At 55.8% G+C, this 13,830-nt stretch overlaps 3 protein-coding genes across 4 annotated transcripts; 2 read left to right on the top strand and 1 right to left on the bottom strand.

Annotated features, from left to right (window-relative positions):
- Nucleotides 1-12: 12 nt before the first annotated feature.
- On the top strand, nucleotides 13-3,196 carry Rpl18 (ribosomal protein L18). The gene is made up of 7 exons (XM_020158078.2): nucleotides 13-127; nucleotides 1,477-1,563; nucleotides 1,775-1,882; nucleotides 2,097-2,195; nucleotides 2,575-2,698; nucleotides 2,871-2,940; nucleotides 3,079-3,196. Exons 1-7 carry the CDS (start codon nucleotides 125-127, stop codon nucleotides 3,152-3,154), a joined length of 567 nt encoding a protein of 188 aa, XP_020013667.1. The 5' UTR covers nucleotides 13-124; the 3' UTR covers nucleotides 3,155-3,196.
- A 67-nt stretch (nucleotides 3,197-3,263) lies between these two features.
- On the top strand, nucleotides 3,264-13,777 carry Fam83e (family with sequence similarity 83 member E). 2 transcript variants are annotated; one of them, XM_020158038.2, is made up of 5 exons: nucleotides 3,268-5,243; nucleotides 6,700-6,867; nucleotides 7,196-7,320; nucleotides 10,771-11,215; nucleotides 12,717-13,584. In XM_020158038.2, exons 1-5 carry the CDS (start codon nucleotides 4,776-4,778, stop codon nucleotides 12,993-12,995), a joined length of 1,485 nt encoding a protein of 494 aa, XP_020013627.1. In that variant the 5' UTR covers nucleotides 3,268-4,775; the 3' UTR covers nucleotides 12,996-13,584. The 2 variants fall into 2 exon arrangements, with proteins under 2 accessions (XP_073914001.1, XP_020013627.1); XM_074057900.1 differs by lacking the exon at nucleotides 6,700-6,867 and having other exon boundaries at nucleotides 3,264-5,243; nucleotides 12,717-13,777.
- On the bottom strand, nucleotides 8,764-9,624 carry Spaca4 (sperm acrosome associated 4). The gene has a single exon (XM_020158064.2). It carries the CDS (start codon nucleotides 9,227-9,229, stop codon nucleotides 8,867-8,869), a length of 363 nt encoding a protein of 120 aa, XP_020013653.1. The 5' UTR covers nucleotides 9,230-9,624; the 3' UTR covers nucleotides 8,764-8,866.
- Nucleotides 13,778-13,830: the final 53 nt, after the last annotated feature.

Here is a 13,830-nt window from a genome sequence, read left to right as displayed (position 1 = left end):
GCTCGTGGTAGAGCGCCGCGTCGCGCCGTTGTGTCGTCACGAGCGCGCCGTGCGCTGGAGGCTTTCCCCGCCCACTCCGGCGCTCTTCTGTCTTTCCGGACCTGGCTGAGCAGGCGGCGCCATTATGGTGAGTGTGCTTTGGGGCGCTCCTAGCGTGATCATCCACCGCCATCCTCGGGGTCCTCAAACTCCAGGCGTGTGGGAGGGATGCAGAGACTCTGCCGGTATCTATGAGAGGGGACTCCTGAGGCGGGGGGCTATTCTAGGGTCCCGGAGTCTAGGAACGGGGCCGAGTCGTAGCCTCTGGCCCTGTCCATAGTTTTGTGTTACTGTTCCCATTGAATAGATGAGCAAATTGAGGCATAGGGACATTAGCTGATGGGAGCCGGGCCACAGCTCAGAGATGGCACAGCCAGGACCCGGCCCTAGTTGACTGGCTTTGTAGCTACTTTCAACCACTTTTGCGGCTTGTGCCGGGACTTGTCACTCCCTCGTCCGCATCTCGGGTGCTGGGGAGTTGAGAGTCACATACTCGGATTTGTTGCCCAAAAGGAGTGTGAACTCCCTGCTCACCCTGCGATGTGCTCTCCAGGCCTGTGACCCGGTGTCTTTTATCTTTGGGTACAGGGTAACCCCCTCTCACAGCTTTGTGAGTTGGGAAAAAATAAATTTATTGAAGGTGCTCATCACAGCGTCTTCCATGCAGAAAGTGCTAAATGGGAGTTTCGATACCTTGGTAGTTATTTGTGCTAATAATTAGTAGGACTACATTGAAGCAGATGCTTGAGGTAGTGTCTTTGTGTCCTAAATAAAGGTTCCTTGTCATTGTCAGAGGTTTCTAGTGGTTTGCTTGTTTTTGGCCATCCAGATATGGGGGCTAGTTGTTTATGTCTTTACATTTATTTTTATTGAGGGCCAGTTTTGAGAACTTAATACTTTTTCTGTTCTGAGGATTGAACTCCGGGCCTGGGTAGGCAAGAGCCATGGCGTCCCCCCCCCCCCAGTCCTAGCATTCGTGGGAAGATAGAATGTGTAAAGAACTTTAGTTTTAAAGTTACTGTGGTTATTGTGTTGAAATGTTTTTTAGGTGCTGAGGGCTTTTGTGTTAGTGAGTGGACCTGGGATTTGAGCTGTCTCCCATGCCTGGGTCTCTGCTCAGTTGCAGGGATAAATGAGAACTGAGGTTGTCTGTTAGCCAGACACTGGTGGCTCACACCTGTAATCCTAGCTACTCTCACAGAGATGAGGAGGACTGTTGTTTGAAGCCAGCCTGGGTAAATGTCTCATGAGACCCATCTCAAAAAAACCCAACACAAAACAGGGCTGGTAGAGTGGCTCAAGTAGCAGAGCGCCTGCAAGCATGAGGCCCTGAGTTCAAAACCAAGTTACCCCTCAAAAAAAAAATAGTAATTGGGTGTTAAGGCGGGGATAGTTGGCCGCTTTCAGAATTGAAAGGTTGCTCCTTCATCACCACAGGGAGTCGACATCCGCCACAACAAGGACCGAAAGGTTAGGCGCAAGGAGCCCAAGAGCCAGGACATCTACCTGAGGCTGTTGGTGAAGGTGAGGTTGGGCCTGAGGTCTCTGGGCAGGGTTGTCGGAGTCTCCATTCTGCTGTTGGCACCAAGGCCCTGCCAGGCAGCTGCCTGTGCTGGTTCTGATCCAGAGCTGTAGCGTGTCAGCCCACTGGGGGTGGACAGAAGGACCTGGACCTGTCCTTCCCTGAGAAGTTGGGAGCCGAGCAGCGGTCCACAGTCATTCTTGTCCCTTCCAGTTGTACAGGTTCCTGGCCAGACGAACCAACTCCACCTTCAACCAGGTTGTGCTGAAGAGGTTGTTCATGAGTCGGACCAACCGGCCGCCTCTCTCCCTCTCCCGGATGGTGAGTTGTGAAGGCCCTAGCAGGTCACAGCCTGTGTGCTGTGAGCCTTGGCTGAAGTTGTGTGTCTGGGGTCATTTCCATGTCACTGTGAGGTGGGGAGGTAGTAGGCACACGGTGAGGGGTTTACAGGGCGCAGTGTCCTGGTCCTGGCATCCTGAAGCAGGGGCATGGGACTGTAACACCAAACCACTTACCATGTGTACCACTCCCCAAGATCCGCAAGATGAAGCTTCCTGGCCGGGAGAACAAGACAGCTGTAGTGGTGGGGACCGTCACCGATGACGTGCGGGTTCTGGAGGTGCCCAAGCTGAAGGTGAGTGGGCTGGGCAGACCCTGGTTCTGTTGTACTGGCACCTTGGGCCTGCCTCTGCTGGGAGAGCAAGCATCACATCTTTTGGGTGGCTCACAGGATCAGATGGGATCATCACAGTTCACCTGGGGGGCCCTGTTATAAACTGTTGACAATGTTGGCTCTTGAGCCTAACAGCCTGGAGTCAAATCTAGATTTTTTTTTTTTGTCAACTTTGTGATTTCTAGACAGTGTGCCTCCATTTCCTTATGTGTAACAGTAATGGGGGGCGGGGTGAAGGTTTTAGACATAAAGCATTAAGAACAGCCCTCCAGCCAGGCCTCTGCTGGATCAGGGTGATAGGTGGTGATCCCCACAACCCCACCTCCCTTGTCCCTAACAGGTGTGTGCACTGCGTGTAAGCAGCCGGGCCCGCAGCCGCATCCTCAAGGCTGGGGGCAAAATTCTTACCTTTGACCAGCTGGCCCTGGACTCCCCCAAGGGCCGCGGCACCGTCCTGCTCTCTGGTGAGTGAGAGTTGCCTTGTGGCTCCCATCCCATGGGTGGGTGGTGTGAGCTGTGTGGGTGCTGGGCCTCGGTGGTCAGGGACACATGCCCATTTCACACTGCACACTTGTCTTCAGCCCTGTGGGGTTGAAGGAAGAGCAGCTGTGTGCCTGACCCATCCTTTCCTTCCAGGTCCCCGCAAGGGCCGGGAGGTGTACCGGCATTTTGGCAAGGCCCCAGGAACCCCACACAGCCACACCAAGTGAGTATGGGAGCTACTGCAGGACAGCGGCCACACAGTGGGGTGTTGAGCCCCCTGGGCGGGTGGTGCTGCACCTACTGGCTGGCCAGGGCCTGCTGTAGACCTTGGCTTCACACTCACCTGCTCCTCTCCCCACAGACCCTATGTCCGATCCAAGGGCCGGAAGTTCGAGCGAGCCAGAGGCCGACGTGCCAGCCGAGGCTACAAAAACTAACCACGGATATTATCCCATTATTAAAGATTTTGGAAGCCCACAGCCCTCTGTGTGTTAATGGGGGGTGGGCTGGGTCAGGGTGGTGTGAGATTGGCTTGAGGGGTGCATTTAGTTTGGGGAAGACCAGTTTCTAGGAAGATCCCTCTCTACCCTGAGGGTGGAGTTCACTGGCAGTTCCTGCACAAGCTGAGGGCTTCCCTGCACCTTTTGGACCCTCTGGCACTACCATCAGTGCCCCACCTCCTCCCCAGGTGTCAGGTGTTTTGCCTGCTTGTGGATTTAGCCACACCTGCCTCTCCCAGGATCTATGGGGCGGGGCATGGAAATAGGTGAGGCTCCGCCCCCAGTCCCTGGGAGCCTGGATGTGACATGCATACAGTGAGGGACCTGTGCCCTGTGTTTGCACAAGGGGCTGGGTTCTATGTCCCTGCCTGATGCCTCCTGGAGAGGCAAGGGCCAGACCGGAAGAGCTGCAGAAATAAAAAGGCTGGAGGTCTCCATGTGCTGTCCTCCAGGACAGAAGGGAGGAAGGAGGTAGGGACTGGGGTGGGGAGGAGACCTGGCCTTCTCCAATACCTTTTCTAGGTCCCAGAGTGATCGGGAAGAACTCAGTCACCTGTGCTGTGGGAACTGGGAGGAGGGGCGGCCGGTTTGCAGGCATCTGAGACAGTGGTCTCTGTCCAGGAAGTAGTTGGGTGCTTCAGGCAGGTGCCATGGGATTTAGGCGGAAGTCAAGGCTGGGGTCCAGTCTGAGGAATTGCACGCTCGGTCACGGTCAAGATCACGGGCTGTAATAGGAATCCCCGTAGTGTGCCTGGAGGGCGGGTGAGGAAGCCTGCTTCCTGGTTGGGAGGAGACTGGGGAAGAGTGATAGTGACAAAGGGCTCAGGTACGTTCCTCCAAGACTGGGGGCAGGTCTGGGGGGGTGCGGGCGTCCTGGATGGTCACCCTTGAGAGCTAGTGAGCCTGTGCGTGGACAGGAGCTCTCCCAGACAGGCAAGTTCGGCTAGAGAAGTGGGGGCTCCACCAGGCGATCATTCAGGCCAGACAGTGGGAGAAAGCCAGAGAGAGTGTGACACACCAGCCAGAGTCAAACTGGCTGCCCATTGCACCATTGGCTAGGGACCGTTGGGTGGCCAGGACCAGGCAAGCAGCCTTTTGCCTACAAATGGTTGGCACTTAACCAGACATTCCGGCCAGAGCAGGTGGGTGATTGGCCAGACAAATTTGGGACTGTTGAAGTGTCTGCTAGGGCACTTGTGGCTGGAAGGCTAGAGGTTGGCATTTGGGGGAACAGAGGTGGCCAGCTGATGGCTCACAGAATTGGAGATGGTGTTGAGCTGTTGTCTGTCAGACAGTTGGTGGGAAAGTCAGAGATGGCCAGTTGGGCAGGGTGTTGACTTCAGACCTGGGACATTGGGCACTTGGATAGTCTGATTATTGGGACTGTGAGCCAGAGGTAGCCACAGGGAACCGTGGGGACATTGGCAGGACTGCCCTGGAGGCCTCAGATGGCCGCATAGAGTCTGCCTGTCTGGTGACCCCAGATGGTCAGACCCCCAAAGACAGCTAAAGCCTCGGGAACCAGGCCTCTCACAATCCTCCCACCTGCGCAGACAGGATGGCAGCCTCCCAGCTGGCAGCTCTGGAAGGAGTGGAATTGGGGGCAGATGTGCTGACCGAGGCCAGCCCAGCCTTCCTGTACTCCGAGGGCCAGCGGCTGGCGCTCGAAGCCCTGCTGAGCAAGGGCGCGGAGGCATTCCAAGCCTGCATACAGCAGGAAGGGCTGCGGCCTTTCCTGAGTGGGGATGAGGTCAAGGGCTTGGCAGCAGCAGCCCAAGACTGGACAGCCACCGAGCAGGAGCCTGATGGGGCAGTGGAAGGAAACACCACCACTGATGGGGACGTAGGCAGCCTTACCTACTGGCCTGGACAATCAGAAGAGCCAGCACCGGTACTGCGACTGGGCTGGCCAGAGGACACTGCCTGGAAGGGCATCACCCGGGCACAGCTCTACACCCAGCCCCCCAGCGAGGACCAATTGCCAATCAAGGAGCTGGTACACAGGGAAATCCAAGCTGCCAAAAAGGTGGGTCCCCAGGGGCCTGGTGTCCATCCTTCAGACCTGGCCATCTTCGTATGCCAGCTCCCAGAACAGGGACTCAGGCATTCCCTCCCTTCCCCTGTCTTGAGTCTTGACTTGCAAGTCCACACCCCTGCACCCAGGACCCATGGCTCTGGACTCCCCAGGAGTCCACAAGCCTCATCCTCATCCCCTCCAATCTGAGGAGTCCCTTGACCAGGGGAGAAGCATCTATGACCCTTGGACCAAATTTTGAACTCCAGTTGTCATCTACTCCATCCCCCACCATCGCCAAGCCCCAGAGTTGTCAGGCTGCCCCCAGGGAAGGTCCCAATCTTTCTCCTGAAGCTTTCAGAAAGCACTTTCTTTATGCAGTATTTTTTTTAATGTGGTACTGGAATTTGCACTCAAGGCCTCACACTTGCAAGGCAAGGGCTCTTCCACTCGGGCCACTCCCCAGTCCTTTTGCTTTTCATTTGTTTTCTGCAGGCCAGCTTTGGACTGCAATCCTCCTACCTCTACTTTCTGCATAGCTGCAATTACAGAACTGCACTATCACTCCTGGTCCCCTATGTAGCTGTCTTGATGTCTGCCAGACACCAAGTGCTAGGTGTTAAGTGCTTTTCATGGGTTAACGTGCAGAGAGGGAAACTGAAGCACAGGTACTTTAAACTTTTGCCTGAAAGTAGCCACCCAGGCCTCTGGTTGGCTAGTCTGGTTGCTACCTTGTCTGCCTGCAAGGTCCAGGCCCTCAGCCACTTGGGCATCCCTAAAGGACGCCTTGGTGGCCTAGCAGGTCAGGCATTTTGTCTTTGGCACTCAGGCTATTCCTGGAGACCCAGAGGTGCAGTTACCCACAGTGCCCTCCAAGGGCACCCAGCCACTAACCTGGAGCATGGATATTTGGACACCGTAATGTCACAGTTTGGGGGTGCTGTTCACCATGGTAGACATATGATTTAGGATGACAGGGCCTGGTAGCTTAAGAAAGGGCTGTTTTTCATTGTAGCCAGGAGTGTCCCCTCCTGCTCTCTAAACATCCCATGGAGGACAGGCACATGTCTCAAGCTGGGCATAATAGTACATGCCTATAATCCCAGCTAATGGGAAGCAGAGGCAGGAGGATCATGAGGTCGAGGTTCCTGAGCAAAGTTAATGAGATCCTTTCTCAAAAATGAAATACAAAAAAAAAAAAAAAAAAAAAGAAAAAAGAAAGAAAAAATGAAATACAGGACTGGGGTGTGGCTCAAGTGGTAGAGCATTTGCCTAGCATGTGTGAGGCTCTGGGTTCAATTCCCAGTACCAAAACCCAAAAGGAAGCAAAAGAAAACTAACAAGCCCAACCCAGCCTGCAGAGAACCTCCCCACCGTGCCCTGATGTCAGGCCCCCCCACCTCCTGCACCCAAACCCCACACTCTGTCCGCATGTCCACACCCTGTCTCTCTGCACCGCCCCCCCCAGCTGGTGGCTGTGGTCATGGATATTTTCACTGACCCAGACCTGCTTTCGGACTTGGTGGACGCTGCCACACGCCGATGGGTCCCTGTCTATGTGCTCCTGGACTGTCAGCAGCTGCCTGCCTTCCTGGCACTGGCCCAACAGCTAGGGGTGAACCCCAGGACCACGGAGGTACGGGCTGGGCCAGAGGGATCCTGGCTCTGGGGGCAGCAGAAAAAGTCCCTTTTATGGGTCCTGAGTCATTGAGGTAGAAGCCAGCTGAGAGTTCCCTCTGTGAGATCTGATGCCATGGCATTGTGGGGGGGTCAGGGGGGATCAGCGGGGGGGGGGGGTTGTGAGTAAATGTGCCCAAGTCTCCAGAGGCTGGGTACTGGTGGCTCTGGGGACACTGGAACAGCTACTATAGAGTCTTGGGCCACCCAGGTAGAACCAGCCTGAAGGGCCTAAGTCCATGGTGTGGCCTAAGCACACATGTCCCCCCGTCCCCCTCTGCCACCAGAACCTGGACATCCGCATTGTGCAGGGCTGTACCTTCCAGAGCCGCTGGCGACGGCAGGTGAGCGGCAGCGTGCGGGAGAAGTTTGTGCTTCTGGATGGAGACAGGGTCATCTCAGGGTCCTACAGGTATGACTCCCACCCTGTCACTCCTGCCCCAGCATCCTGCACTCCGCTGTCCCTCCCCGTGCCCGGGGGACAGGTGTATCTCCTTTTCCACCCTCTTTTTCCCAATCTGAAAGTGGGTCCAAATGCCCTTCCCTGCAGAAGTGTCCTGCGGCAAAAGACTTGCTATTGGTACCAGGCTACGGTGGCTCACACCTGTTATCCTGGCTACTTGGGAGGCTGAGATCTTGGAGGATTATAGTTGGAGGCTAACCTAGGCAAGTAGTTCTCAAGACCTCATCTCCAAAACAACCAGAGTAAAATGGACTGGAGGTGTGGCTCAAGCCGTAGAGCTCCTGTTTCGCAAGTGCAAAGCAAAGCCCTGAGTTCAAACCCCAGTCCCACCCAAAAGAAAAAAAAAAAAAAAGACTTCTTATTGGGGTCAGGTCTTTGCTGCTAGCCTAGTTAGTGGCTTTGGGTCTTTCTCTCTTTAATCCTGTGATTCCTGATGTGGAAAGATTAGGACTCTTGATGGTCTAGCAGACTCTAGGGCCAAATGGCCTGGCTCAAATCCTAGCTCTGCCAGTTACTAGCTGTGTTGTGCCTCAGTTTACCCCTCTACAGAAAGAGAGGAGAGACTGACTTTTGCCAGGGGCCACTGTGTGCCCTGTAAGATGCTGAGCTGCCTAGCCTCCCCTCAGCAGGTGCTGGGAGTGCAAACCCCCAGCCCAGTAATTATGACCAGCAAAACATTTTCCAGGCTGGGTATGGTAGCAGATGCCTGTCATCCCAGTGACGTGGAAGGCATAAACAGGAGGATCACTGTCCAGGCTGCCTGGGCAAAAGTGCACAACCCTACCTGAAAAATAAAAGCAAAAAGGGTTGGCTGAGTGACTCAGTGGTGGAGCACCTGCCTAGCAAGCATGAGGGTTTGAACAACCCCAGTACTGTAAAAAAAAAAAAAAAAAAAAAAAAAAGAAAGAAAGAAAGAAAAAAAAGTCTTTCTGGGCATGGTGGCTCACGCCTGTAATCCTAGCAACTTGGGAGACTGAGATCAGGAGGATCAAGTTTGGAAGGTTGGAGGCCAGCCCGGGAAAATAGCTCTCAAGACCCCCATCTCCAAAATAACCAGAGCAAAATGTGCCGGAAGTGTGGCTCAAGCGGTAGAGCTCCTGCTTTGCAAGTGTGAAGCCCTGAGTTCAAACCCCAGTCCCACCAAATTAAAAAAAAAAACAATTTCCAGACATCGCCAGATGCCCTTGGGGCACAGAAGTGCCCAGCTGGTCTAGAACAGTGGTTTCTAGCCAGGGCTGGGTGTCAGGGTCCCTTGAAGGACTTTCATGGACCCCACTCACCCTGTCTGGGACAGGGCCCTGGCAAACGGGCGCCGACTCTGCCCATCTGGGGCCTGCTTTGAGGACCTGTCACGTGGGAACTGGTTGCTTGAGCAACGGCCCTTGAATGGATGAAGCCAGGGCCACAGAGGTCTGGGATCTCTGGCCATTTAATGGGGGAAGGGGATGGAGGCAAGGGGCACAGGAAGTGGTGCAGTCGGGAGCCAGGTAGCCGGTCACAGCCAATGGTGGAGCAGCAGGAAGCTGAGTGCCAGGCTGGTGGCGGCCTCTGAGGGGCTGGAGCCACCGTTACACAAGAAGCCATAGCAGCAGGTAGTGGTGAGGCTGTAGGTGAGGCCCATGTACTGCACAGGCTCCTCCCGGCCACAGCTGGTGGAGTGCACGCAGCCTTTGTTGATGACAGGACCGACACCCTGGGCCACCCCGTGACCCGTGAAGCAGTCCTCGTCATCTCCACAGCGCATGTGGGTGCCTGGGCACTTCGTAGAGTCGGTCAACTCACAGAAGATGCACTCCTTGGTACCTGTCGTGCTTGGAGGTGTAGCCATCGCCAGAAACAGCAGCCAGCCGAGGACCATGGTGGCCTGGCGGCGTGGACGGTGCCCAAGCCAGGCCGGGGGCTTCGTGGACCTCCCGGAAGTGCTGAATTGAATGAGCTGGAACTTCTCCTGTCACTGGTCCTGGTCTCCAGGGATCAGCATGCAGAGTTCTTGACTACCAATACTCCGTGTCCCTCTAGGGCGTGAGTCCTTGGTGGAGAGGGGCCAGCAGCCACTACTTGACAAGTCTTTGTGCAATGGAATGTGGTGACATCACAGACCCCTCAGGGTTCCCTGTGGCTGCTCTGGGGTGAGGTCATAGGTGGGGGAGGGTAGCACAACCTGAGGGGAGACTGTCACCCCGCCAAGGTAAGGATGCTTAAGGGCACTCACAACGCTGGCCACTCATTCGTCTGCTCTGCTGTGAGCTGTGACTTGACTTCAGTCCCCACCCCCCCCACAGCGACCCCATTTTCCAGATGGGCAAATCGAGGCCTGGGAAGGGAGCCGGATGCATCCAAATTCCCTGAGAACCAGTTAGAGTCTGGGTTCATTCTCTTCTGGCTTGGAAAAAAGAGACCTGTGCGCCTAGGTCTGTGCTGGAGACTGCATTTTTTTTGTCAGGCATCAGTGGCTCATGCCTGTAATCCTAGCTACCAGGGAGGCTTGAGATCAGGAGGATTGTGATTGGAAGCTAACCTGGGCAAAAACTTCTCGAGACCCCCATCTCAAAAAAAGAGGCCTTGGGATGTGGCTCAAGTGGTAGTGCGTCTTCCTAGCAAGTGCAAAGCTTGCTTGAGTTCAAACTACCAAAAAAATTAACTTTTTTTGCAGTTCTGGGGATGGAACCCAGAGCCTCACACTTGGTAGGCAGGCATTCTACACTTGAGCCCTTTTGTTTGTATTTTGTTTTGGAGATGGGTTGGGGGGAGTCCTGCTGACTTTGCCTAAGTCACCTCAAACTCATGACCTTCACTTATCAAGTAGCCTCAAACTCATGACCTTCACCTATCAAGTAGCTGGGATTACAGGTAGGATCCACCATGCCCAGCTATGCTGGAGAGTTTAAATGACAGCCAAGGTGGGGACAGGGACAGTGAGTGAGCTCTTAGGCTTCATGCTGGCTCAGGACAGGGAACTTGATCCACTTTCTCTTAGTGAATCTGCCTAGGTTTTATTATTTATTTATTCATTCATTCATTCATTTATCATTTATATACCAGGGTTTGAACTCAGGGCTTTGCAGTTGCTAGGCAGGCACTTGAGTCACGTCCCTAGCCCTTTTGCTATCAGTTTGTTTCTCAGATAGGATCTTGTACGTTTGCCCAGAGGCACTCAGACCATGGTCCTCCTACCTCTGCCTCCAGAGTAACTGGGATTACTGGCATCTACTAGCACACCTGATCTAAGTGTATTAATTTATGTCATTCTCACGTCAGCCTCCCAGGGTAGGTGCTTTTGTTGTCCCCTCAGGCAGGACTTGCCTGAGGTCATATGGTCTGCCCTGGGTCCCCACTGAGGACTGGGGATGGAAGCCAGGGTTCATAGAGATCCTGATTCTGTCCCTCCACGTCCCCCAGCTTCACATGGAGTGATGCACGCCTGCACCGGGGCCTGGTGACCCTGCTGACCGGGGAAATCGCTGACGCCTTCAGCCGAGAGTTCCGGATGCTCTATGCCACCTCCTGTCCACTCCCACCTGCGCCTGCCCGTGACCCCCTGGTCAGTGTCCTGGGGGACCTGCAGCTGGCCCGCAGCCCACACCACGTGGCCCACCGCTGCCCTGTAGCTCCAGTGTCTCCGCTGCCCCCTGACAGCCCACTGGCCCACCGCCTGGCTGCCTGCCGCATCTCGGAGAGGGACAGGAGGGAGACACAGACCGCCCCTGGGCCTGCACTCAGTGATATCCTCAGGAGCATTCAGCATGCCCGGACTGCCAGTGGCCCCCCAACCCGGCCCAGCCGCTCCTTGTGGGACCTCAGTCGCCTGTCCCAGTTGTCAGGCTCCAGTGACGGTGACAACGAGGTGAGACCTGGGGGCTGTGCCCAAAAGAGGGAGGAGGCAGAAGCCCTAAACCCCACAGCAGAAAGTGTGTCCTGATGTCCTACTGTGTGCCTGGGAAGGTCAGGAAAGCAAAGTCATCACAGCTACACAGTCTGTTTCCTGTCCCCTACTATGTGCTAGGCAGCAAGCCCTGGGAGACACAGGGCAGAAACCCTGAGCCCTGAGTTTGAATCCTGACATAGTAGATGGTTTCTCTGAGCCTCTGTGTCCCTATCTACAAAAGGGACTGAACAGTGGGCCTCATGCTCAGCTTGCACGGGAGGACTAGCCCATGAAGATGAATGAAAAATAATAACATCATTCCAGCAAATTTATTTATGTTTTGGAGACACTGGGGTTTGAACTCAGGGCCTCATGTTGGCTAGGCAGGCGCTCTACCACCTGAGCCACAGCCCCTAGTCCTTTTGCGTTTTTTTTTGTTTGTTTGTTTGTTTTTTTTGAGATAGGGTCTTGTACTTTTGCCCAAGCCAGCCTCAGACCCTGATCCTCCTACCTCCACCCTTGGAGTAGCGGGATTATAGGCATGAACCATTGTACTCGGCCTATTTATTTATTTTATTTTTGAGACAGGGTCGTGCTATGCAGCCCAGGCTGGCCTGCAACTTCCGATCCTTCTGCCTCAGCCTTCAGAGTGCTGGGATTACAGGTGTGCACCACCACGCCTGGCTCATCACACCCATTTTTAGATGGCAAAGCCAAGGCTCAGAGAGGTTAAGTAGCTGGTTCCAGGTTGGAAAAACCACCCTTTTTCAGGCATTTGCCACATACTAGGTCCCACATCAAGCATATTGATGGAGTGGATTAAATTTAATCCCCATTTCCCAGATGGGGAAACCAAGGCTCCAGAGAGGGACTGGAATTCAGCACTGGCTGCCTCCCTCCTGGGGTTTTCACATGGATGTTGGGAGGAGGGAGAGAATCAAGGGAGCTCAGAGGCATTCCCCAGCCCCCAGGTGCTTAGACAGTGGGGCTCCAGCTGCGCCACTCCAGTCCAGTGGAGAGGTGACCATTTCTCTGTGACCCTTAGTTTCTTCTGCTGTGAAGTGGGGTGTTGGGGGAGTAAGAGCTGTGTGGGGGAGACAGGTGGATTTGCCAGCATCAGGTGGTCCGGGGTGCAGTCCCTTTGGGAGCTGTAGCCCCCTCAGCCTCAGTTTCTCATTCTGCTAAGTGGGAGGGGAGGGTGAGATTCCCGGAATCTCCTCCCCTCAGTCAATGAAGGGGGCCTGGCAGGGGCAAGGTCCTCGCCTCCGCCTGGTCCCCACCCCCTCAGCCAGCAGCACCTCCCTAGATAAATATTTGCTCCTCTGGGCAGGTGCCAGCTACTTCTGGTTCCTTTCTAGGTGGAAAGCCATCACCTCCACTCCCCTCCATTCATCCCCTCCTCCCTCTCCTCCCCCACCTTCTTCCTCCCTCCCACTGACCCTAGGGGCCACCTCTCACCTCCTTCTCTTTCCCTTCACAGCTCAAGAAGCCGTGGGGCACGAAGGACACCCCTGCCAGGGCCCTGATGAGGCAGCGGGGCACTGGAGGGGGCCCCTGGGGTGAGGGGGACTCCCGCCCGGTGGCTTGGTTGCAGCCCTGGGGCAGCCCCCTGCCCCTGCCTCCTGCCCGCCGCCGCCTGCGTTATCTGTCCCCGGTGCAAAGAAGGTTTGGTGAAGACACTGTGTCCAAACTCGGGGAAGCCAGAGGCATCCCGCAGCCAGACTGGGCATCTCACTCGGGACTAGGGGGACAACACTGAAAGGAGCCCTGGCCGGATGTGGGAGCCCCGCCTGTGGGGAGTGAGTGTCTGCTCAAGGGATGCTGGTGGACCAAGCCTCTGATCTCAGGGGCCGGGCAGCAAAGGATCATTTTCACTTTTTCTACAACCAGCCAGCCCGGCACTGCTCCAGGGCTCAGTATCACCATCTGGGAAGTGGGCAGACGTTTCCACTGGCTTCGGATCCCAGTACAGCGCACATCCGCTCAGCGAGGCTGGTTCTTCTCTCAGAAGGGCTGCCTGAGAGCCCCCACCATGGAGCTGTGATGCTGGGACAAGGGGAAGCACTGACACCCACCCACCAGGTGCAGGGACTGTGGGTGACCTGAGTCCAGGAGAGGGCAGAAGGAGGGATGGTGGAGGACAGGGAGGGGGCAGGGTGAAAGGATTGAAAGTCAGAGACGCGAGGTGGGGGATGGGCTGAGGAAAGGAACTGGGAGGTGCTGAGAGGTTTGTGAGCACTGGGGGAGTGGGACTGAGGCTCACATTAAACTTCTTGGGACCCATCCCTTGTGTGTGGCCCAGAGCCCTAGTCCGGCCTCCTCCCTCAGACCCAGGGATCCAGACCCCAGTCTCCACCCCCGGACCCAGGGGTCCAGGCACCCCGCTGCCTAGCTCTCCCCCCTCCCCACATGCCCAGCGCCAGGCTGCCTGCAGCTCCTTAGCCTCCTTCTGAGTCTAGGACCCCACAGCGCGCCATCTGGGGCAGAGGACCACGCTGTCCCAATCCCGGGTGTCCTGGCTGCGTCCCTCTTGCTGCACCCGCGCCCCTTGCTCTCGCGCGCCCCCGGCCGCCCGCGCGCGTCGCGCCACCCCA

This window comes from Castor canadensis, chromosome 16 (genome assembly GCF_047511655.1).
Source record: "Castor canadensis chromosome 16, mCasCan1.hap1v2, whole genome shotgun sequence".
NCBI classification, from domain to species: domain Eukaryota; kingdom Metazoa; phylum Chordata; class Mammalia; order Rodentia; family Castoridae; genus Castor; species Castor canadensis.
Note: the sequence above shows the minus strand (reverse complement) of the source record. Positions and strands in the feature narration are given on the sequence as shown.